The sequence below is a fragment of the Odontesthes bonariensis genome, chromosome 15 (assembly GCF_027942865.1).
Source record: "Odontesthes bonariensis isolate fOdoBon6 chromosome 15, fOdoBon6.hap1, whole genome shotgun sequence".
NCBI lineage: Eukaryota > Metazoa > Chordata > Actinopteri > Atheriniformes > Atherinopsidae > Odontesthes > Odontesthes bonariensis.
This window is the reverse complement of record NC_134520.1, coordinates 1,809,522-1,834,802: the sequence shown is the minus strand read 5'-3', so window position 1 is coordinate 1,834,802 and position 25,281 is coordinate 1,809,522. Positions and strand designations below refer to the sequence as shown.

The following is a 25,281-nucleotide window of genomic DNA, read 5'->3' as shown; positions in this document are numbered from 1 at the left end:
AACGTCACACCACTTTATAAACCATCCGACAATAAAGTAAATGCTATATTCTACATGTTTTTTTTATGAATTTTTATGTTGTAGAGTTGTGAAATTATTTTATCAATGGAGAAATTGAGCAGCCTTGCTTTGTTGTCTACAGTAGTAGATCAACCCTCATCTTACTTTGAAGCTCCCAGCTCCCAGAAGTGACGTCGACGCAGCTTTAGCAGCAGAAAAGCTATCAGGCTTGTGTTGATAATAATAAACTCCTGGACTATTTTCAAACTTCCAAATGCATCGTTTTGTGAGTACAGACCATATTTGTACTACTGTAGAAGTTTGGTGTCATGGCATGTGATTTTAGTGTGGTAATTTTGGAGATACGGACCAGGATCCATTAACCCTTGTACGAAGCTATTCGGGATAACTCAGTAACTCAGCTGATGTTCAGCCAATATCGAAAAAACTGCGGGTGGGCTACTTGGCTGGATATCACGGTTCAAATGACCCTAGGTTGAATCTACTCCGGAGTATCACTTTAACAGTCATCCCACATTTTGTGCATCTACTCGTGAAAATGAGAACAAACAAAGCAGGGGAATTTTTTTGAATAATTTAATTGTCTAATAATTGTGAACATACTGTATATTTTCCTGAAAAAGTCAAAAATCATCTCAACTTGATCAAATCTTCATCCATCCGTTTTCTATACTCACTAAATCCAACTCAGGGTCGTGGGGGGCTGCAGCCTATACCAGCTGTCACTGTGCGAGAGGCAGGGTGAACCCTGGATCGGCCACACAGAGACAAATAAGACAAACAAGCATGCACTCCATCAAACCTTCATTTTAATGTAAAATAACAACATATGTCCCATGGATATTCTAAATGATTCTTACACTTTCTAATCAATCATACAGCCGGCACATTCCGAAAACATTAATTGTCTACAGCTGCTTATATGAAGCCTAATGAGGAGAGCTGGTCAATCAAAACCAAGAAGACAAAATGTGCCTATGATAGAGGAGACACAGCAGGGCAGCCCCTGAAAAGGTCATTATGATGCTTAGACTGGACGGGGTTCTAGTCTCTGGTTCTGGCACCACTTTAGTCCTGAAAGGCTGAATCACACGCTCCCACTGAGTGAGAATAGCTTGACGGGCTCCATCCCACTGGCCTGGTCCACTCAGGCGGTACTGGTACGGAGTGCAAGGACCTAAAAAGGCCTGGAGGGCCAGCTTGGGATCATTCAGAAAGAGCCGCAGTATGTTTGGTTTGACTCCCACCTCCTTGGCCAAAGAGTCCATATAAGGGAGGTAGTCCACCTGTAGGGGGTTGCGCTCTGAGCATTTAAAACTAACAGAGGGAAACAAAAAAAGCAAAAACAGAATTAAAATTGATCAAATTCATTTTACTCTATTCAGAGGTCACAACACTGGTATTAATTATCTGTAAAGAGTAATGAGCTGAAAACAGCTCTATATTTCAGCTTTATAGTTACCTCTGATTTATGGTAGCTGTGTCTTTCTCAATTTCCTTCATCATGCGCTCCTCTGCTGGGAGGGATATTAAGCCTGCAAGGGGGATATTTAGTCAAATTGAAACACAAAACGAAACGTTGAGTTTCCCACAGGTTTCTAACAGTTTATTTTCTACTACATGGAACATTTGTCTTTGAAGTTGTGGCCTCCATTACAATGCTGCAACAACCTTTAGCTTTATTCTCAGTACTGTTACATCAAGAAAGTGTATCTATTGATATATAACTCAGGATTGTTTCATTAATCATAGTTTAGTGTCGCAGCAAATGGAATTTTCTTTCCAATGGTCTCAGCTGAAAATACAAAATATGGCAACTTCTGAAACTGACATCAGACTTGCATTAAACCTATAAGTTTATTGTAATCACACCCATATCTCTTCATTAGTGTCAGTCCAAAGCACAAAACAGAACATTTTCAGAGTAAAGTTGAAAAATATTGTAAAATTACTACACTTTCTGGAGTCACAAAAAAAATTCATGCCTGTGTGTGACTTTTAAAATGACATCTTACAATAAATTACACAGTGAAAACATGATTAAAAGTGTTTTTAAGTAACTAGCGTGAGTGGAGGGGGGATTACGCAACAGACTGTCACGAGTTTGAGCCTCATCTGACAAAAAATACTGTCCAAAAAGTTTTCATCTTTCATTGCCTTCAGTTGCAACTGTTGGGGATAAGTGTAAATACAAGGTTAGGTATAGATAGAAGTGAATACAGGGAAACAGGCTTGCATAATGTTACCTGGATGCAAAACAACAAGCAAAGCTAAACATTATCATCTCACGATTTCCGCACCTGTATAATAACACCACTATACTCAGGACCTGTGTACCTATCACTTAGCTTCCTGTGAGACTAGCCTGAGTGAGTCCCTGTGTGTTGTTTTACCTTTAAACACTCTTGTGGCCCAGCGAACCTGCATCTCAGCCAGAGGGTTGATTGCCCCTAAGCCATGGATGAAGCCAACCACTGCCAGTGTAGAGTGGGTCAGCGTGGGGGGGAACACATGCTTGTAAAGACGCAGCCTGTAGTCACATTTAGCCTGAAGCTCTGGCGGCAGGAAAGGGAAGCTGTAGTTGTACCCTGTGGCAAATACCACTGTATCCACCTATGTAACACACATGCATGTCAATGAAAAGATGACTATGGGGCATTCAGTACACCATGTGATTATTTTATTTTTTGCACCTTGTCTACGGTGCTCCCATCAACGAAGACCACTCTGGTGTCACAGAATTCCCTCACATTTGGTTTCACACGAATCCGACCCAAGAGGATCCGAGATGGCAGGTCGTCGTTCACAATTCAATTCAATTTCAATTCAATTCATTTTTATTTATATAGCGCCAAATACAACAAATGTCATCTCAAGGCACTTAGATAGTAAGTCCAATTCAAGCCAACTGGAATTCAATTAATTAATAATAATCATAATTCATAAAATAATCCAATTCGTTCACATAGAGCCAATTCAAAAACAATTTCCTAGCTAAGAAAACCAACAGATTGCACTGAAAACTTTTTGTTTTTCGGTCCAATCTCCCGGCCTGAGCGTGCCTGAGGCGACTGTGGAGAGAAACGACTCCCTTTGAACAGGAAGAAACCTCTGGCAGAACCAGACTCAGGAAGGGTGGCCATCCGCCTCCACCAGCTGGGGTTTGAGAAGACAGAAGGGGGGGAGGGCCGCAGCGGCGGCGGCACTGTAACACCATTCAAAGGATATCTGTTGGAACAGGGAAACACGAGTTAATGACCACAATAATATCACATATACATAAAGAAAGTAAAGTGAGGAAAGGTGTGACAGATGAGGCCCCCCAGCAGTCTAGTCCTATAGCAGCTTAACTATGGGATGTTTCAGGATCACCTGAGCCATCCCTATTCAAGGTAAACACAAGAAACTTGTGCTAACGAAAAAATAAATAATAAAATAAAGGAGCAGACTCAGTGAGTAATTCCCTATACTCCCTATATAGATCTGCTCCTCACACCACAACAACCATCTTTTTACAGCCACAAGCTACCTCAGCCTCTCACCAACTGCACACCAGTCACAGCGGGGTGGGGATTCAAACCCTGGTTCGGGTAGGGGGAGAAATAAAAGAGGTAAGATAAGCGGGAATGGGATTCAAACCCTGGTTCGGGTAGGGGGTAATGAAAGTATAGAAGGTGCCAGAGGTGGAGGCAGAACAAGACACACTAGCAGATACACTATCAGATTCAACAGACCTAACTATAAGCTTTATAAAAAAGGAAAGTTTTAAGCCTGGTCTTAAAAGTGGAAAGGGTGTCTGCTTCCCGGACATTTACTGGCAGCTTATTCCACAGAGAGGGGCCTGATAACTGAAGGCTCTGCCTCCCATTCTACTTTTAGAAACTCTGGGAACCTCAAGTAAACCTGCAGTTTGGGAACGAAGTGCTCTGTTAGGAAAATATCTTACAATGAGATCTTTAAGATATGATGGAGCTCGGTCATTAAGAGCTTTATATGTAAGGAGAAGAATCTTAAATTCTATTCTGAATTTAACAGGGAGCCAATGAAGAGAAGCTAAAACTGGAGAAATATGATCTCTCCTGTTAGTTCTCATCAAAACTCTGGCTGCAGCATTTTGGATCAACTGAAGGCTTTTCAGAGAATATGTGGGACAGCCCAATAATAAAGAATTACAGTAGTCCAATCTTGAAGTAACAAATGCATGAATTAGTTTTTCTGCATCACTCTGAGACAAGATGTTCCTGATTTTAACAATATTACGAAGGTGAAAGAAGGCAGTCCTAGAAACCTGTTTTATATGCGAGTCAAATGATAAGTTCTGGTCAAAAATAACTCCAAGGTTCCTCACTGTAGAACTAGAAGCCAAGGAAATACCATCTAGAGTAACTATATAGCTAGACAATTTCTCCCTGAAACGCTCAGGTCCAAAGATAACGACTTCAGTTTTGTCTGAATTTAGAAGCAGACAGTTCTGAGTCATCCAGGTCTTTATGTCTTTAAGACATGCTTGTAGTCTGACCAACCTATTGGGTTCATCTGGTTTTATAGATAAGTACAGCTGAGTATCATCAGCATAGCAATGGAAATTTATGCCATGCTGTCTAATAATGTTACCTAATGGAAGCATGTATAAAGTGAAAAGAATCGGTCCAAGCACAGAACCCTGGGGAACTCCATGACTTACTCTGGTGTGTGAGGAAGATTCTTCATTTACAAGAACAAACTGAAATCTATCAGATAAATATGACTTAAACCAGCCTAATGCAGTTCCTTTAATCCCAATAACATGTTCAAGTCTGTGTAATAAGATACTGTGATCGACCGTATCAAATGCAGCACTGAGATCCAACAGGACAAGCACAGACACAAGTCCGCTATCAGAGGCTAAGAGGAGATCATTTGTAACTTTCAGCAGTGCAGTTTCTGTGCTATGATGCACTCTGAATCCTGACTGAAACTCTTCAAACAGATTATTTCTGTGTAAGTGATCACAAAGCTGAGCTGCAACTATTTTTTCAAGAACTTTAGACATAAAAGGGAGATTGGATATAGGTCTATAATGAGCCAACACTTCTGAATCAAGAGTAGGTTTTTTTAAGTAAAGGTTTAATTACAGCAACCTTAAAAGTCTGAGGTACATATCCTGTCAACAAAGACAGATTGATCAAATCCAATATGGAAGTGTCAATTAATGGGAAAACCTCCTTGAACAGTCTGGTTGGGATTGGGTCTAAAACACAAGTTGATGGTTTAGAAGAGAGTATTGCTGTTGTTAGCTCAGAGAGATCAACTGGACAGAAGCCGTCTAAATACAAATCAGGTTCTAAAGATACTTCTAAAGCTGCTGTACTTGATGATACATCACTGATAATAGTGGGAAGGACTCCATCAATCTTCTCTCTGATAGAAACAATTTTATTAATAAAGAAGCTCATGAAATCATCACTGCTGAGAGTTAAAGGAATAACTGGCTCAGCAGAGCTCGGACTCTTAGTCAGACTGGCTACAGCGCTGAAAAGAAACCTGGGATTATTCTTATTCTCTTCTATCAATGATGAATAATAAGCAGTTCTAGCTTTACGAAGGGCTTTCTTATACATTGTTAAACTTTCAGAGCTGCTTGGTGAAGATTTTCATAATTATCTGGCTCTACCAAGCTCCAGAAATGCTGTGAATGCTGCTGAGACTTTAACTGCACATTGGGCCTCATGCAAGAATATTTTCGTATTTTTATTCTAAATTTCTCTCACTTTTTTCGTAAGAAGGTCTCGTACGAACACGCCACGTCAGATTCAACAAGCGCTCTTAACTTCGGAAAAAATGTGTAAACGACCTGCGTAAATGATGAATCCCAATCGTGCGTATCTAAGTTCACGTGCACGAGGATAGTAGATTTGCATACTCCACGCCCTAAATGATACCATATAAGGCTGTGCTTCCTCTCTCCTGTGCCAGGAAGTGTTGAGTGTTGAGTCATGAGAATGGCATCAAGGCACAAAAAGAACAACTTTAGGGGCTCTGAGACTGAAGTTCTGCTTCCAGAGATCCAGAAAGGAAAATCTGTCATTTTTAGCAGAGTCAGCAGTGGAATTACGGGACCTGCTTAAAGCGAAGAAATGGGAAGCAATTAGGAGTGCTGTTTATTGTCACCTGTAGTTTGTTATGTCACCGAAATAAAGAAGAAATGGTTTGATATGAAAATGGCTTTAAAAAAACGTCTCGCCATGGCCAGGCGCTCGATGACTGCAACTAAAACCGTGCAATCAGCTGTTGCCTCATCATGATGGCTCTTTGATGGGGTGGTCCATGAGGGGCGATGTCAGCCATTCGTCTGTCTACACGGTCTCTTCCAAGAGCCTGACGCACTAAGGCATCCAAAAGTAGCAAGACAGCTGCTGGTTACGCTTCCCATTGACCTTGTTATATACAGATTCAAATGAACCTTCAATTAGTGCACAATTTAAGTCAAACAGAATAATGTCAGCATAATTATGGGGTATAATGTATATTTATTTATGTTTTCTTCAAAGTAATTAAATATACAATCCATTAGTAAAGCAAACATGATTTGAATAACAGCGGACTATTTTACGAAACTCCTACGACAGGTCTGGATCACTCGTAAATTCTGTGCGTACCTGAAAGAAAACGTAAAATACGAAAAGATTGGTAAATGCGCAAATTCTCTTAAATCACTCGTACGGACGATTTAAGAACAAATCTGTGCGTACGAACGGTTCTTGCATGAGGCCCATTGTTTTGAAGGTTTATAACCATTTCCATTTCCACAGTTCAGCCATCTGTCCTGAAATCTCACTTGTGTCCACATTCATGAAAGGGTTGGCCATAAAAGTCACTGAATCTGTCAGCAAACTCCTGTCCAAGCCTTGATAAGAGGTCACAATACTTGGACACATTTAAAACGCTGGCTGCACCTGTGTGACTGTCCAGCCTCTTTGAGATAGAGGGGAAGTGCTGAAATCTTCTGCTTTTCACTTGCTGAATGTACAATGACAGTTTTGCACTGAACGCCTTGAAAGCACTGATCATTTTGTCGCCATCGTAAACTCCTTCTCACTAGCCTAGCAAGCCAGACCTGTACAGCTTTTATTGATGCTGGATAGCAGTGTGGGATAAACGGTTGTCTGTTAAGTTGCCTCTGCACTCAACGCCACGCAATAGGATGGCGCAACAACCAATCAGAGCATCGTCCCACCAACGGAGCAACCTGATACCCAGTGAGCAAAACTCCGAAAATGTCCTTTTTTTTCAAGAAAAACTTAAGTGCAGTTATCTGTTTGTCTCGCAAATTAAAATGTATATTTAAATCTTCTAGAGTCGCTGCCAAAGCCAACTTGAAAGACTGTTCGCTGGGCGCAGTCATTGTTTACCTCTCTGGAACTTAAAAAAAAAAAACTCTCTGGAACTACACACTGAAAGGTCGCACCTCTGTCGTCACTAGGTAGCCCGGCCTCCGACCCCGCTCCTCACCATTTGATTGGCCTGATTAAGTTTCGATTTTCAGCCTCGCAAAACGACCACAAGTGAAGTGACTAGACAAGCCCGGGAGCAAATTCAATATGCGGTCGCTTGGGGCATCTAGATTTCTAGGCTATCTTCTCACATCACCACTGACTCATCAAGATTTGCCGAGAGACCAATTAAGTTTTCAAATTAATGTATGATTCATTGGCCCTTTGGCGAGCTACTTGGAAAAGGGCGGCGAGCTACTGGTAGCTCGCGAGCGACGTGTTGGAGACCCATGCCATAGACACTATAAAACGTTTCACGTCTGCATCAAGACTGTCGGGGAAATGCCCCATGTCAGTTGGGTATTCCTTCGATGTTGAAATGGCCAGGTTTTCAACTTCTGTAAGCGCACTGTCAGATTCAGACCCCCTACTGTTAGCACAACAAGCCACCGAACTAGCTAGAAGTTCACTGCCCCCCTCCTCAACCACGTCACAATCTTTACTCGCTGGGCTGGTAGCAGCAACCTCCTCATCTCCCTCTCTGGTCCTTTGAAAGAACGTGTTTATTTTCTGAAGTTTTTTCCGCTCTTCCAGCTGCTCTTCTTTTCTTTTTCTTTTCTGGAATCCACTTAAGTGTTTCTTCTTGGTCTCCATTGCTAACACAATGAACGTAACGGTTGTGGTTTGTCTAACGTGACGTCTCACGTCTTGCACGCTGCACGCACGTTCAGTCAGTTCATCATTTCCCATAATTCCAAATCGCAGTATAAAAACTAAAATACTAAAAATACGTCGCTCTTTTAAGATAGTTATTGCTATTTGAAACATATTTATGTGTGTAATTTTTACCACCCGTTTAATGAACTATACACATATAGTAATTAAAAGTACCACCGCTTTGGTACCACCGTCATGGTGGAGTCTGGCAATGTGCTATAAATAAGGTCCGATCATCTTCATTGAATGTCTGATGGCTTAGTGAGAAAATCTCTGCATTGCGAAACTTTACTGTGAAAGATGATCTCCCTATTACGTTGGGGGCCCGCACACTAGGTGTCAGTGATGGAGGGCCCCTAGGAGGTCGTGGGCCCGTAAGCAACTGCCGCCTCTGCTTACCGATAGTTACGCCACTGCTCCAGTCTGTAAACGTAGGTTAGCTATCCACTTTTTGTGGTGTTGTTCTGTGGTTTTTTTTCCATTTCTCACCTCTATGGGCGATTACCTTAGGTACTCGATAGTAACCCTTTCCCTTCTCTCGGTTAGACCGATTGCTACATCCAAAAACGGCACAAAACTGAGGCATTTTGGGCAAAAAAGTGGCAGACAAAACAGTGTTTTCAATGGGACCCAGCTCAGGTTGCCCACCACTTAGGTTCGCGCGCTTAGAAAATACGGAAGTGACGTCAAGTGAAACCCTCCTATTCCACAAAAATGACAATGGATGATGACATGGGATGAACATTTTATGGTATGTTCCCCCTTATCGCTGTGTTTTCCCCGAAGCTGTGCGCTTCACTATATAAAACATCTGATGTTTCCTGGGTCTATTGATTTGACCGTGATTTCTAAATTTTCCAACTAAATTTGGACAGTGCCTCTATTTGTATATAAAGGAGAAGGAAGAAATGAGAAACAGGTTCATAATATATATATATATATATATATATATATTTGTGTGTGTGTGCCCATTGATCACTGTTTCCTCTCCAACTTTTCTTTCTGTGATTGTTTTGTTTTCCATTGAATATGGTAACAGAACATTTACTTTTGTCATGACCATTTGCAAGACAACAAAATTACTCAAGCAAATGATAAAACAGTGAATTGCACCCAAGTTATCCTTGAAATCCCCCTATTATAAGATGCATTGTTAGGTTGTCAAACGTTCTTATCTTATAGAAAACAATGCTTCATACACATTCTGTATCTGCTCAATCTGACACTTCATTGAAGTGACATCATACTCATACAGGTGGTATATTATATTGTTTTTATGGCTCAAACCCTTGAACTGTGGGAGAAGGATGTCATGACATGCTCATGACTTCTGGCCTAGTTACATCCTGGGCCTTGTTGACTGGTTCATATGAATATTGTTGATAGTTAGAATGAGCGTGTTTATGATAAACTGCGAAAGCTAGGCGCCTCCAGAGAGGGCCACGTACACTTGTTATGATAAAACGGTATAAAAGGGTGTCACAAAATGAGCTCGTCGGACATTTTGTACATTCTGTATGCACATTTGCTGTGACGGTTTGTTCAATAAACTCCCCAATGGACGGCTGACCAACGCGGGATTCGACTCTAATTTCTCCACAACATAATGGTGACCCCGAATTCGTGAGAGTTTGCATCTGGATCCCGGCGGAGCGTGTCCTCTGTGCCCCGACAACCGACATCAGCTGTAACAAGCCGGCAGGTGGGATTTTGTTCCTACCATTACGCAGTTGATCTCTGTTGGTGGAGCACGGCTGACAGGCTTCTTCCGGCTTCCCCAAATTTAAAAGAACACAGGAGAGAGACGGATCCTGCATTCGGTAAGCTCTTCCATTGCTTTCCTCTGCGCAGGGGGGCTGCTGAAATTGTTTGGGAAATTTTGGGCCAAGAGGAGCCATATGTGTGAATTGGGATAAAATTGGGTAAACAGCAGCTTGTGAGAGTTGTAAAGCAGACAGCTGTGGTCAGTTGGTCTGGCTTGTGTTGTTGTATTTTTGTGGTAATTAAGAAGGACTAGTCGCTGCGTTCCGGCAAAATGGTGAATCGGGTGAATTCAAACTGGATTAATTAATAGCTTTGAAGAAGCGGGCAGGTTGTTGAGCAATCGTCAATAGTACCTCTTGCATCCTATCAGCCATCCTTCAATGCATTGGGGGGAAGGAATACTGACGGGAGTACGGGGTACACTAGACTCATTAAACATACGTGAAAATTATTTTCACTAGTCAAGGAGTAAAACGAATACTGATAATTGATTGACTGGCGAACATTAAAGTTCAACGATTGAATCAATCAGGCTTTCAAAAAAAACTCTGAAATGAAAAAATCCAGTTCTATGAGGAGCACATTTTAAGTATATATGTTTATATCATTTTATATATCTGCTTAGGACTCTTTGGAGTTATCCGAGACCTCAGTATAAAGACATTTAGAAGAAAAATTCAAATTCGTTTATGAAATTGACCACAGGAGATTATTATTAAGAGGTCACAGCGAAGCTGATAAAGTACACGTCAGCATCTGTTGCTTTGGTCAGAGACCATATCACAAGGCTTGTAGGGAAAACACATTTTGTATTCCATATATTGCCGACACCAACATCTCCTGAAAAATTAAAAGTCTAAATGAAAGAAATTGATAATTTAAAACTGTGAAGATTTGAACGGTGACTGACAAAACTTTGATCGACTGACTTGGTGTGAGTGTGTGGGACCGGTCTCTGTTTGTCTGTCAATGTGTGTGAAATCCTGCTGTTTTATGTGAATGTAAAAAGAAGAAAAGAAAAAAGGTTCTGACTCATATCATCCCTTGACTTTTGAGTAGTTGTAGTATTTTAAGTTACACTCAGATTTGCTTCATTGTTATAATTTGCTTCATTGTTATAATTGCCGCATTGATAGTTTGTTGAAATAAGGTTTTGTTACAGTGAAGTGCTGTGATTTTTAAACGCTGTGTGTTTATTTCTTTAAGATTCTGTATTTTCGTTGAGTGCATCTTGTTATTATTGAATTATTGAATACTGCTGTGATTGGTGTTAAGTTTCTAAAGTTCTATTCTCAACAGGCGAGTGAAGGTGTTTTGGCTTTCAGGGGGACAGAGGGTGCTGCGCGGTCACGCGGCTGGTGTGAAGGCGCGTGGTTTGTCCTTGACAGTTTTCTGCTGCTGCAAATGTTCGTGTGTGACCGCATTTTCTTTCCTTGTGTCTTCCAGGGGCACTTTATGGTTGAACTGTAATAATTATTAGTTTTCTTTAGGTAATGTGCTAGTTGCAGAGTTGTTATCAGTCGAGTAAATGTTGGTTTCGCAATTCCTAAGGGAGAGTTTCTGTCCTTAGGCCATTGATTCATCACGTCGTTCGACGTGAATGTGACATTCCGGATAAAGAAAGTTTTTCGCTTATGCATTGTTTCTGTATCTTTTGATTTGTAGTTTCCCTGTCCACAGCGTGTTAAATTGTATTTCTTTCTCTTTCTTAACAAATGCCATTTTGAGGTGAAGAATAGTGCAACTGTTATTTCTGTGTTGTTTGGTTTGTATTTTTTCTCTGTCCAGCTGGAAAGTTCGTATTTCTTCCTCTTTCTTAACTTGTCACAAAAAGTGTGACAAACGCCATTTTGAGTTGGGGTGAGGTTCAATTGTTATGTCTGGTTCAATTGTTATGCTTGGGAGGAGTTAATAACAGCCTAGGAAGTAGATGTAAGGGTGTGTTCATATTTGGTTGGTTAGAAATTCACGTGGTTCATTGGAGGCAGGCTTAGAGGTGTGTTATTGGTTAGAAGTTACGTGTCTCAGACGTGTTTCATTGGAGATAGATTTAGAGGTGTGTTCAGATTTCATTGGTCAAAAAATATTTTTATTTCATTGGTCAGAATTGACGTAGCTGTGACGTACATTGGATCATCTGGATTGGTGGAGGACATTGTGTGTGGATTGGATCGGAAGCATCCGGATGTGAGCAAAGGTTGGGGCAACGCCTTTAGCCTGAGTCACTTCAAACAGAGTAAGCATTAACTGAGCTTTCGATTAGCAATAAATTAACATTGGGTAGCATTAGTAATACAGCAAGTATTGATTAGCAATCAATAGTATTGATTAGCAATAACTAGCATTGATTAGCAATCACTAGCGTTGAATAGCATAATTAGCATTGAATAGCATAATTAGCATTCAATTAGCATTGGTCAACAAGGAAGCTAGTATTGATTAGCAATAAGTATCATGGATTAGCAATAGTTAGCATTGGTTAGCATTAGTAGCATTTGTTAGCATTTCGTTAGCCATAATTAGCATTGATCAGAAATACAATTAGCATTGATTAGCAATAGCAATAAGGCAAATATTGGTTTAAATCTTAATTAGCAATAGGTTAGCGTTTATTAGCAACAGCTAGGAAGCTAACAGCAATTGGCATTGGTTAGCAAACATCAACATTAGCAATAATAGTAACCGAACTCCAAACTAGAAGTCAAAAAGCTAAATTAGCCTAACATTGAATTAACATTGGTTTAATTTAAAAAAAAAACTAACCTAGAGCATAAGCTTTCAAAGCTAACATAGGCTAACCTTAACATTAGCATTGACAATATCCAATCCAATAATTAGCTGCATCTAAGCTAAATTTAGCCGAGCATAAATTAGCATTGATTAGAGTTAGTTTAATTTAAATTGACTTTCAAAAAAAAAAAAAAAAAAAAAAAAAAAAGGGGGAATAAGAATAATAAATAAGGAAAATTTAGGAAATAAATAAGTAAAGAAAAAGTCAAAAGTTAATAGAAGGGAACTAACTAGGTGAAACAATGGATGTAACACCAACAATAACCATTAGCGCCAAACATCCTGAACATTCCAAAGATATTAAAAAGATATCTCTAAAATGGGAAAAACGAACAAAAAATAACGTCTCACCCTGGCCAAAAGGTGGCACTTTCAATGTAGCTACCTGTAAGATTATGGAACAAAGGATTAAAGCTTACAAACCAAAGGACAAAAGCAAAAAGAGACAGGAAAAGAGAGAGCTTGAATTAAAAGTTTTACATTTCTTTGAAAATGCAGAGCTATATCCAACACTGCCAGGAGCAGTAAACATACAAGGAGATTCTGAAATAAAAGATCATAAAATATCTCATTAACGTCCAGAACTACAAATAGCTACATCAAGCAGTCATGGAGCTCCTGAGCCAGACGCCGTCTGTAATTCAGATCAGGCAAGGGGACAGCTCCTACAATACCAAAGATCACCAGAACTGGCACCACCAGTTCAAAAGGCATCTTCTGAAGAACATAAGAGTCCAACAGCGTCAGCACCGAGTTTGATGGAAATGACGCAGGGACAGTATGTGCCGTGGCAGACGCTCGTCCTAGCGAGGCTGGTTGCTCGATTGCCGGACATTCACACAGGTGCAAGTAGATGGATAAGAGCTTTTGAACAAGAGACTGTGCATAAACTGTTGTCTGTGGGACACATTAAGGCAGTGTGGGCACTGTGTTTTGGAACTTCTACCATGGAGAGCATTTTGAGACACAGTGAGAATGACTGGATGTTGAGCCACCGAGCTGATGGAACTGACTTTAATGCATATCGAGCTGCACTCTGGAGAGCGTTACGAGCTGAGTTTCCTGTGGGAGTGGACCTCGAAGCATTAAAGGGGGAGCCACTGTCAGGAACAGAGAGTCCGGCTGTGTACATTGCACAACAATTGAAGAAATGGAGACAAGAGTCTGAGGGAGAAATCGAGAAGAGCCCAGCTTGGGTGACATTGTTCAGAGTTTCCATCAAAGAGGCTCTGCCTGCCCCAGTTCAGGGGAGGCTGGAGGATGTGGTGGGGTTGAATTCAATGTCACATGGACAATTCCGAGACCACGTGGTGCAGGCAGTAAACAAATACAGAAAAGAACTGAAACGGAAGGAGCAGGAGAAGGATATGCAAAGGGAACTTGCACGGTTGCAGTTAGAAGAACTACAAGCGAAGCAAGAAGTACGAAATGAGGCCATAACAGCGGGGGCCGCTGAACAGCCATCACAGGGGCAAGTCCATCGTCGACCCTGTCAAAGGTCAAGAAGAGGTGCACCTGGAGGACGAAGGTCCTCGGGGGCATGTTGGGCCTGTGGCGAGAGGGGACACTTTGTTTACAGCTGTCCGAGAGCACCGAGAAACCCGAGTGTTCGGCAGGACCGTGGCCAGTCCCTGCGGGGCGGAGCAAGTGGCCCGGCAGGGCCATGGCGTTCCTCTGGCAGAGGAATCCCAGTATTTGTTTGCATTGACATATAGAGGTAAGAAGTACACTTACATCAGACGTACTCAAAAGGGTTTAAAAACCGCCCTCAGGTGTGTCATCATTACAAAACAAAACGAAGTTTTTAAGTTAAATGTGTCACGACTACTAAGTTTCTAAAACTTGAATTTAAATAGGTCACTGTTACTAGGACACAACAAAACAAAGTTTCTGAATTTAAAATTTAAATGTGCCACTATTACGAAGTTCTAAAATTTGAACGGAACAAAGTTTCTAATTTAAATTTTAGCATTGATAGCCTAAATTAGAGTATCTATTTAGCCCATAGGGAATTACTGATATCTCTCCATCCCACTTGGAGGGAGTAAGAAAAGCGCCATGTCCAAAATAAATAAATAAATAACTAATGAATAAATAAGTAAAATTAAAATACAACAAGTATGATCTTCTTTTGGGAGGATTATGCAATAAAATGCGCTTCCTCTGGAAGGAATCATGAAAGATCCAAAGATCAAAGGTTGAAAGTACAACTGGAGAGGACAACCGAGGCTAAGTTAGCCTTTGAAAGTTTGAAACAAAATTAGCTAAAGTCATCCAAAACGGGCAACACTAGACGATGAGAAGCCATTTTTCTTATATGTCTCCAATAAAAACCATAAGATTTCAGAACTAATAAATCAGAGTAGGTATGTTGTGACTCGGACAGGATGTTTGCAGGTTGTGCATCTTTTGACACGTCCAGATGTGAGAATACAGAAGTGTACTACATCGGATCCTGCGGATGTCATTCCACGTGAGTTTGAAGGAGAACCACATGAGCGTGTGTCAGAAGCTGTGAGATACATTAAACTGAGACTTGACTTAGGAGCAACTTCACTTGTGCAGGCTGATGTCACTTATGTTGTGTATGGATCATGTTGTGAGACCATTTGGGTAATCATGAGGTTTTGCAGTTGTGAAGCAGGAAGGTGGAGAACTTTGTGACGGTGGAGGCTGAGAAGGGTGAACAGCCATGTTCGGCACAGTTGGCTGAACTGAAGGCACTAACGGAAGCATGTTGACTGGTGAAAGGTAAGGTTACGAATGTATACACAGATTCTGCATATGCTCATAATATTTTCTCTTTGTTTGAAGCAGTTTTGAAGCAGAGAGGGTTCAGGAGGTCAGACGGGAGTCCAGTGCGACATGAGGTCCAAATGAAGGAGCGGATTGCAGTCATGAAAATTGAAAATTGGCAGTGATACAGTGTCAAATAATCGTAGAGGTAACAAAATGGTTGGTAAAGGTAATATCGCGGCTGATGAAGCAGCGAAAGTAGCATCAAAGTGCCAGCTTGCTGTTTTGGCACCAATGGTGTTACTGGAGCCAGAGGTCGCGCCATCACAAGGATATTGGTCATACATATTGGATAAATAGTCGTAAATTTTTTTTGGTAAGAGAATTGATTCATCTGTTTGTCATTCCATCAGAGATTAGCTCAAATAATGGTTAAGTGTTTGTTTAGAAAAGTGCAAGAGGCATTCTGCAGCAGCTGCGAATCAAGCAGCGCTGTGGGGCCGTTTATCATCCACAGAGTCAAGGGATGGGTGAGAGGATCAATGGAACCTGGAAAGTGAAATTGAATTGAATCTGCGCTTCAACTGAACTAAACTAGATGCTTTGCTGCTTGCACTAATGAGCTTTCCTATGCAGACTCATAGAGTCATGCACTAACACCGCATAAAATGCTAACGGGTCGACCCATGCTGGCACCTCAGTCGAGAGGTCCCTTTAAAGGGCCCCCACTTGAGCAGGTGCAAACAGAGTGGACAGCTTACATGAAGCAACTAACTGCAATCCACAGAACAATCTATCTACAGGAGGAGTTCAGAGACTTGAGTCTCGAACAGCTGGTTGAGAGGCCAGTGGTGCCAGGCGACCAGGTGCACATCGAAGTGTTCCGGAGGAAGTGGCTTGAGCCAAGACGGAAAGGACCGTACACAGTGGTGCGAGCAATGCCGACGGCAGTTCAAGTGGAAGGTAGCAACACATGGTACCATTTGAATCACTGCACTAAGGTTCGGACTAAAGACACAGACAGAGTTAAGTCCGAGGGAAAGGATTAACAAAAGGAAGAGGTTAAGATTTCTGACACTGTGAGCATCCAGGTGTGGGTGTTGGCCGACAGCATGGGCTCAGGAGAACGAAGCCTGGAGATGTTGGGCGGGATCCCGCAGACAGGAGAGGCTGGAAGGGTCCCGTGATGAAGCCACCCCGCAGGGAAGTAGCCAGCCTGGGTCAGATGAGTATGATGCAACAATACACGCCGCGACAAAGGGGCAATCTGGTAAGATCATGTCAGATCGGGTCAGAAGTAGTTGTTCACAATGGTTGTAAGAATAGAAAGATTTTTTGGGGAAGACTAGGGGGATTTGCTACCATTAGCACTACAGGATAGAATAATCATGTTAATCCAAGAACAGACGGAGTGTACATGCACAGGTGGAGTCGGGAAAACAGTGTACGGTGGAAAATGGGTTAAGGCAGCACAGGAGATGTGGTATAGTTGGGCATGGTACACTACGAGAGAACTGACAGCGACAGAGTGTCTCATATGAGCAGACGCTCCAGGAGCATTGCCTGTTGTTGTTCCAGAGCCACACACCTTCAGGGACTGTGCAGTGGTCCAGCAACAGGAATGCAGAGAAGGTAGGTTCACATCGGAAGAGGATAAATGGTTATTGTTTCCTATGTGTGGTATTAAGTGCAGATTGATGTTTGGGCCAAATAAATTACGGAATTGTTTTCAAAATAAGGGAGTGCCAAAAATTTGAGTCTTCTTGTGCGGAATTTAATCATAGTACATCACAGGATGGGCCTCCGACTGATGATAGAGTAGATTACGATGGTGAGTTTGAATGCTTTTGGAAGTCACGTAAGTAGTACTACTGTTAAATGGAACCAATATTTATTAGGATTTATTTATTTGGATCAATAATGTGAAAATATAGAAATGATCATTTTAACGCCATATCTTTTTGGGGATCAGACACACCCAGTAGCTGAGAGTTACTGGATGTGTGGAGATGATGTTTTGTTAAATGTGTTACCCAACAGGTGGATAGGTCTTTGGGCACTGGTGAGGAGGAACACATCAGTTGTGGTAGTGTATGACAAGGTAAACGAGATGCGAGGTTTGGATGGGGAAAAAGGGAGAGTTAAAACATATAGTGGTAACTACATCATGGATAAGTACTTGGATGCAATAGGGCAGCCGAGAGGTATTCCTTTTGAGCTCAAAGCACGCAGGGAGATTGCAGCTGGATTTGAGTCTATTTTGCCGTGGATCATATTTAACAAAATGGGGAATGGACTAATTAGATATAATACAACCAACAGGGAATTCTTAGCTACACAAGTGAAGGGTTTGCAGGCTTTGGAGAACAACTACATGAGACGAGTATGATGGCTTGGTAGAACAGACAAGTTTTAGAATGTATATTAGAAGGGAAAATTGGTGTTTGCCAGATGGTTGGGGAAAATGTTGTACATTTATACCCGGGAACACTGCAGCTGATGGGACGTTTACAACGGCCGTGAAGAAGTTCAGAGAACTGGAAGAGGAGCTGAAGGGTAATGCTGGTGGGAGTGAATGGTGGTGGACTGGTCTGTTTGGGATTTTGGGAGAAGGGGGAGCGATGGCAGTTAAGGCAGGAATAGCAATATTGTTGATAGTGAGGATGGTTTCCCTATTGAGGTGTTGCATTATACCCATTCTGAGAAGGTGTTTGCTGCAAGTGATGTTCAAACGAACAGTGGAAGGAATCAGGAGGCAGATGACCATGCGAGACCAGGTCTGAGGACCAACGCATGGGAGAGCGGGTCAACGAATGAAGGTTATCAACGGACGGTTCACAAGTTTCTTTCCTCGAGGGTGGAACCAAGTATAGTCTAATAGGGAGAAGAGATGCTGAAGATCTCTTTGATTGGGAGTGACGTACTGGCGACCTCTCCTCCCAGAGTTAGCTTAGCAGTTCCAGACCCAGCCGGACGGATGTTCGGCCAGAAGCAAACGACACCTGAGTACAGGAGATGGGACGGGACTGGAGGAGCTGCATTACATTGCATTTTATTACTATTGTTGTGTGATAATCCATAATTTTATGTATTGTACTTGATACAAAATGGTGATTAACTGATTTGAAGGTGGTGTATTCAGTCTATGTGTATTATCAATCAAAACTGATCACTGATATGTCCATTGCCAATTGTGTCAGTCAACTGTTCGGAGTGCGACCTTGGTAAAGTGGTCGGTCGCCAAGTGGGGGGGGGCCGTAGGTGAATTTTCCCAAGATAAGAACATGAGTTACGAAAGTAGCAGCCGGTGGGTTTTTCGCACCTATGCACTGCGAACAGTGGACAAGTGTGATGGCAATGTAAAACTTGTAGTGTTGTTGAATTCAATATCGTTTAATTTAATTTAATCATTTAATGTGATTCGAGTACACATATATATATTCCTTTTCATTTATTCAAAATGGTCCCGTTGATTGATATTGTAGAATTATTAGGATGATTCAGTGTTGATTATGTTAATTAATTCTTAATTAACTATGTGGGATGATTTTCTTTCATTTTAGATTATTTCTTTATTAAATCACTGATAAGTGATTTCAGGGGGGACTATGTGGGAGAAGGATGTCATGCTCATGACTTCTGGCCTAGTTACATCCTGGGCCTTGTTGACTGGTTCATATGAATATTGTTGATAGTTAGAATGAGCGTGTTTATGATAAACTGCGAAAGCTAGGCGCCTCCAGAGAGGGCCACGTACACTTGTTATGATAAAACGGTATAAAAGGGTGTCACAAAATGAGCTCGTCGGACATTTTGTACATTCTGTATGCACATTTGCTGTGACGGTTTGTTCAATAAACTCCCCAATGGACGGCTGACCAACGCGGGATTCGACTCTAATTTCTCCACAACAGAACTTAAATCTAAATTAATGAATAAATAAAGGCCCAAGTATGTTTTTCTGTATACATGCTTGCTTGTGTAGTATGTCTTCACTGGACTGTTTTCCACTCCGACTGTTTCAGCTCACAGTTATTCCTGTCAGTTCCATTACTTTTAATGTAAGTTTCCTGCATTACTTGCATATCAACTCTGCTGAACTGTGTAAAATGAAATTTTGGATCAAGCTGTGTAGAGCAACTTGTCCCTTTCCCTTGTGTCCTCTTTTGTCTCAGGCTGATAATTGCTTACATAGGTAAGCCTTTAAGTAGAAAAATCTTCAGTGACCCACAACGTTGTCTTCTTTGTTACTGATTTGTCAATAACTAACTTTTTTTTTTACTCAACAAGAAAGGATGAAGATAGAGGAAGACCAAAGGGATAAGTTCTATTTCAAGGAGGGAATGACAAGTGTTGGTTCATACCCAAAGCTGGATCAGCTACTGGTTTGAAAACCTGTGTCTTAGAAGTAATAGTTATTTGGTGCTACACTAAAAATTGTAAAATAGATAACAAGAACAAATCACATATCAGAAATGGAATGGAAACTACAAAAGGTCCTTTGAGACTTGTCCCTCAAAGCCATAGACATTGGCTCTCAATAGGGATCATAGCCAAAACATTACGAGGATGCATGTCTGTTCTCAATTCTTTAAGATAAGGTAGGAGGCACTGGAAGGTTCCCCCAACAGTCCCTGATTAATCAAAGCATTACCATAAACATTTTTGGACTTTGTAACAGTTTTACCCCCAGAAAGCCATTTGAACCATTTAATGCCTTGAACAGTGTTAAATTCCTATTTTTTTTTTGGAACTTAGACTGAAAATTAGGATGACCTGAAACTTTTTAAAATAGTTGATTTATTGATTCATTTTTTTTCCTGGGGTTTGCACATTCAGGTAGCGAAGCAAAGACTGCTATGGTAAGTCAACCCACGCATTATAATCACTGTAAAAAACATTACACTCCTATTCCATAAGTTAGAAGAACTTCCACCCATCCTTCCATTTTCTTTATCAGGGTCATGGGGGAGCTGGAGCATATCCCAGCTGCCACCAAGTGAGAAGCAGGGTACACCTTGGACAAAAACATTGCATGCCCCCACTTATTCGAAGGGTCAATTTAGAATCACCAATCAATGTAATGTGCATGTTTTTGGGTGGTTGGATGAAGCCAGAATACCTGGAGAGAACCCACACAGTAAGGCCCCAGCCAACCTTTTCATGCAGCCCATTAGCAGATAATAAGCACATCTGTGCTTCAAAGCATCAGGATTTTGATTGGCCTGCAAAGCGAGACTATAATAGTATTATAGTTTCTTTGTCAGTTGGAACTGACACACAAATCAGAAGAATGTGATCTCCTCTAACAATTCTACAACCACACATTAATACATTCTTTCTGAACTCTGAACATCAACACAAAAAGAAAGATAGTTTTCTGTAATCGCTATTTATCACGTGTTCTTTCATAACTTATCCATGAAATCAGCGAATGAACCATGAGTCCCTCAGGAGAGTTTTGCTACTGTCCAAAATCTCAGTTGCATGTTGCAGTATTGGGATGATGTTATATTTTGACAAAAGCATAGCCATTATAATTGTTCCGCCAAAGGTAATGAGCAGGGGAGAATTCAAGACAGACGTCCTGCCCTCCGGTTCTGGTATTGCTCTGGTTCTGAAAGGCTTAGCAACCCGCTCCCACTGAGTGAGGATAGCGTGTCGGGCACCCGCCCACTGTCCAGGCCCAGTGAGACGGTACTGATATGGAGTGCATGGACCAAAGACAACCTTCACCCAGAGCACAGGATCTCTCAGGAACAGTCTCAGGAGGTTCGGTCGAACACCCACCTGTGATCAGAAGTGTGTAAAGATTTAGTTCTCGAAATACTTTATGACAACATTTTACATAGTGCTGAGGGGAACTAACCTCCTCAGCGATGAAATCTAGGTATGGGATGTAATCCACCTGTAGAACAGCCTGCCGTGGACAGGGATAGCTGAGAAAACAACAAAAAGGAGTACATTTTATGATTAACAAGATTGTTCTGCTTGAAATTTAGATTTTTAGTTTATGGATCACACCTACCTGTGCATGTTACTCCTTCTCTCAGTCTCAATGATTTCCAGCATTTTCTCTTCAGACGGCAGATGGCTCCAATCTGAAGGATAAAACACACCAACTGACACTACTGACATCTTACTTTCCCTACGTGTTATTCTCCTGCGCAGTGAGTTTACCTGTAAAGACTTTAACAGCCCAGCGTGCCTGCATCTCCACAATAGGCATGATCGGTCCTTTTGCTTGGAAAAGTCCCATGATGGCAAGTGTGGGGTGCAGCAGAGACGGAGGAAACACTCTTCTGAATTACGAAAAAAAAATCATTGGTCGTAATGTAAACGCAATGATTCATACCTTTAAATGGGATCAAATTAAACACAGTTGTGGGACAATCGATGTCAGGTTCATTTTTGCAGCCCCGTTCAACAAGGGGCTATTTTCACCAATAATACATTTCTAAATAATAATTAAAACTTTGAACAAGATGTCCCAAATAAAATTGAATTCGGTTTGATAGAAGAATTCATGCAAATATTTGTGTAAGTATTTCAAAGAAAGCATTAAGATAAAACTATGTCACTTTGTTTTGCAGACAAACTGTCAATAATAGAATGAATAACACCAAAAAACAGCACTGCTCTGTGATGCAGCGTTCATTATCCTTTTTACATATCAGACTCAGCTTTAAATACTGTCCACCACAAACTTACTTGTACAATGTCAGCTCTCCGTTGGGTCCCTCAGACAGAGCTGAGGGCAGGAATGGGAAAGTTCCATTATAACCAGTACAGAAGATCACAGCGTCTATGTCCTCTTCCACTGTGCCATCTTCAAATATGACTCCTGTATCCTTGAATCCTTTCAGGTTGGGCTTCATGATCAGTGCCCCCTGAAGGATTCGTCCAGGAAGATCATCATTGATCAAAGGCCTTCTGTCCAAGAGTCTGTTGAAGAGACAAAATAATAATTGGAGTAAATAAGACCAATAGTTCAAGTTTTTATTCAGTACAGCTATAGCATTAATGATACTGACACCTATTGTCCTTTGCAAAATAAATGATACTCATAAAAAGAACTAATAACATAGTGATTACAATAGTACATTTTGTTATTTTCTAACATTATTTTGGGTCTTGATATTTTTCCTGACATTTTTAGCCTGTTAGCATCAAGCAGCAATTACAGAGAGAGAAACATGAATCCAACACTAAAGTGTCTAAAACAGCAGTTGCGTGTATGGCTGCCAAAATCAGGTGCCTTCCAATAGACCCCCATGTTAACACTACCCCCTCTACAGCAGAAAGATTCATGGCCACAGCCAGAAAGAACAAAAACAGGGTTGTCTGTGCTGACCACTGTTCCTCTGCCCATACTCAACATTTAGTTCAACTGATGAAATGGCTGGGAGTATGAAAACAACAAATCTCAAACACTACATAAAACACTAAATGAAATACAGTGATTTTTTTTAAACTGACAGGAATTCAAATAAAGTAATTGATATAAAACTAGTCTAGTGTATCGTACCTGTGTCTGGGTTTCAAGCCATACAGTCTATGGTCATATTTGTGGTTCAGCGCTCTCTCTGCTGCCCAGTTGACTAAACTCTTGGGGAGCAGCCGTGTTAGGAAGTTGATGAACCTGGTAATTGATGTCATGTCCAGAGGAAGGCCATCACTGGACATCCTGCCTAGCACCCAGGCCCCCTGACGTGTACTGAGAAATGTCTGCCAGGGAGAAGAAGACTGGCTGTAAGTACATAGAAATACAGAAAAGCAAATGAGACACGTGACTGTGTTGTGTATTGTTTTACGGTGCCCGTACATTACGTTAACACAGCTCTGTAGGCGATAGACTGACAGAATAGACTCAGTTTCTGAAACAACATGGTAGTTTCCCAGTTCTTGTTCTGCCTTACCTTCTCTGCAGATCTACTAATCTCTACTGCAATATCTCCTCCAGAGTTCCCAATGCCGACCACCACCACCCTCTTTCCTCTGCAGGCATCTGCATCTTTATATTCCCAGCTGTGAAGACACCTGCCACAAAAAGTATCATGCCCTAGAAAAAGACATATGGAGCAACCGCTAGGAGCAAAACAAGATAGTTCTGTGTTTTTTCCCAAGACCATTCTGATTCAAAGCAACAAAAACAGTACTGAATATACTGCATTCATTTAATCACCTTGAAAGTTAGACAGGGGTAAGGCAGGATGGGTATAGTGGCCTGAACAGACCAAAACTGCATCAAAGATGTGTTTTTCTTCCTCGCCCTTCTTGTTTATTGTCACAATGTCCCACTGACCCGACACAGAAAAGTCTGACCTTTGAGCAACTCTCCTCACTGTTGTCTAAAGTGAGAACACCCACATTTATTAGCATACAGCATTACACACAGCATAATGTAAAGAGCTTTTAACTTTGTATGGAAATGACAGCGATGATGAAAACAGGAATAACCTTGAAGTTGATATAACTAAGCAGGTCAAAGTGCTCAGCATATAATCTGAAGTACTGAAGCAGCTGGGAGTTGTGCATGTAGTTTGAGTAGTTATCAGGCATGGGAAAGTCACTGAAACACATCATCTCTTTGGAGGTATTAACCACCAAAGACCAGTAGATACTGGATCGCTCTGGCTCAGGTGACTCCTGTGGACACACAGACTAAAGTTGATAAGTACATGACTCTAACTAGGATATTTTTAGTTTCATGCACTTCTGTTATTGTTGTGCAAAAGCAACACCATCTTTGCTTAGTAACATAGAAACAAAACTTATTATCAAGAGACAAACAGGCCAACCACTCACCTTGAATTTCCACAAGCCGCCAATGTCATCACTCCTTTCAAAGCAGACAGGCTCCAACCCCTCATCAACACAGATCTTGATGCAGGCCAGACCCGAACTGCCTGCTCCAATGACTGCCACACGTCGTACCATTGCTAAGCATTTGAGTTAGGGCACTGTCAATCAGAAATGTTTCATACAAGTAAAACTAAGAGTCAGCACAAAGTTTAACATAACTTCATATGAACATTTAGTGACTTTATCAAAATGAATCTGTCAACCGACAGATTTTGGTCATCAGCTGGTCACCACAGGCACATAAAGAGACCTTAAAATGACAGAAATTCAAATAAAGTAATTGATATAAAACTAGTCTAGTGTATCGTACCTGTGTCTGGGTTTCAAGCCATACAGTCTATGGTCATATTTATGGTTCAGCGCTCTCTCTGCTGCCCAGTTGACTAAACTCTTGGGGAGCAGCCGTGTTAGGAAGTTGATGAACCTGGTAATCAATGTCATAAAATGAACAACAATACTCATATAACTATAGCTGTTCTCACCGTCTCCCGTAAGCTGATTAAAAGTCTTGTGCAGCAACGATCAAATGTCAAACAGCCTGTAAGCTTGCATGCACTGAACTGTTGCTTGTTGCCCAATCAGTTCAACAGTCTGGCTGAGGAGGGACTTTAACCCTGATTGGTGCGGTGGAAATGTGTCCTGTATTCTGAAAAGCAAATGGCTGACCAGAAGTGAAAGAGGAAGAAGAGGAATGGAATTTTACCCTCAGCAAGAACTTGGTAACAGTGGGTAAAAGAAAGCTAACTTTTAACGACATATTAAGCACTCACTGTGTATAAAGATCAAGATACCTGTGCAGATATACTTGTTATACTTGCTCTCACGCTGCAAGAGAGACAGATTCTGTGTAGTTGTCATTGTACCTGACTACATAATTACTTGATGCATTTTTAGACATTCAGTAAAACCAGCTGAA

At 41.3% G+C, this 25,281-nt stretch overlaps 1 protein-coding gene across 1 annotated transcript; it reads right to left on the bottom strand.

The window, feature by feature from the left end:
• Positions 1-971: 971 nt before the first annotated feature.
• Positions 972-24,440, bottom strand: LOC142400033 (flavin-containing monooxygenase 5-like). Its single transcript, XM_075484593.1, has 10 exons — positions 24,309-24,440; positions 23,961-24,149; positions 23,686-23,851; positions 23,420-23,562; positions 23,029-23,228; positions 12,715-12,732; positions 2,715-2,832; positions 2,415-2,634; positions 1,484-1,556; positions 972-1,338 (listed from the first exon to the last, which is right to left on the bottom strand). The coding sequence occupies exons 1-10, from the start codon at positions 24,438-24,440 to the stop codon at positions 972-974; spliced, it is 1,626 nt and encodes a 541-aa protein (XP_075340708.1).
• Between the last annotated feature and the right edge of the window lie 841 nt (positions 24,441-25,281).

Excerpts from the sequence above, each read along its gene's own strand:
- LOC142400033 (XM_075484593.1), bottom strand. The coding sequence starts at position 24,440 with ATGGTACGACGTGTGGCAGTCATTGGAGCAGGCAGTTCGGGTCTGGCC. Across the intron at positions 23,563-23,685 it reads ACCCCTGTCTAACTTTCAAG|GGCATGATACTTTTTGTGGC; the intron begins GTGATTAAATGA and ends GTCTTTTTCTAG. Across the intron at positions 2,635-2,714 it reads ATGGGAGCACCGTAGACAAG|GTGGATACAGTGGTATTTGC; the intron begins GTGCAAAAAATA and ends TGTGTTACATAG.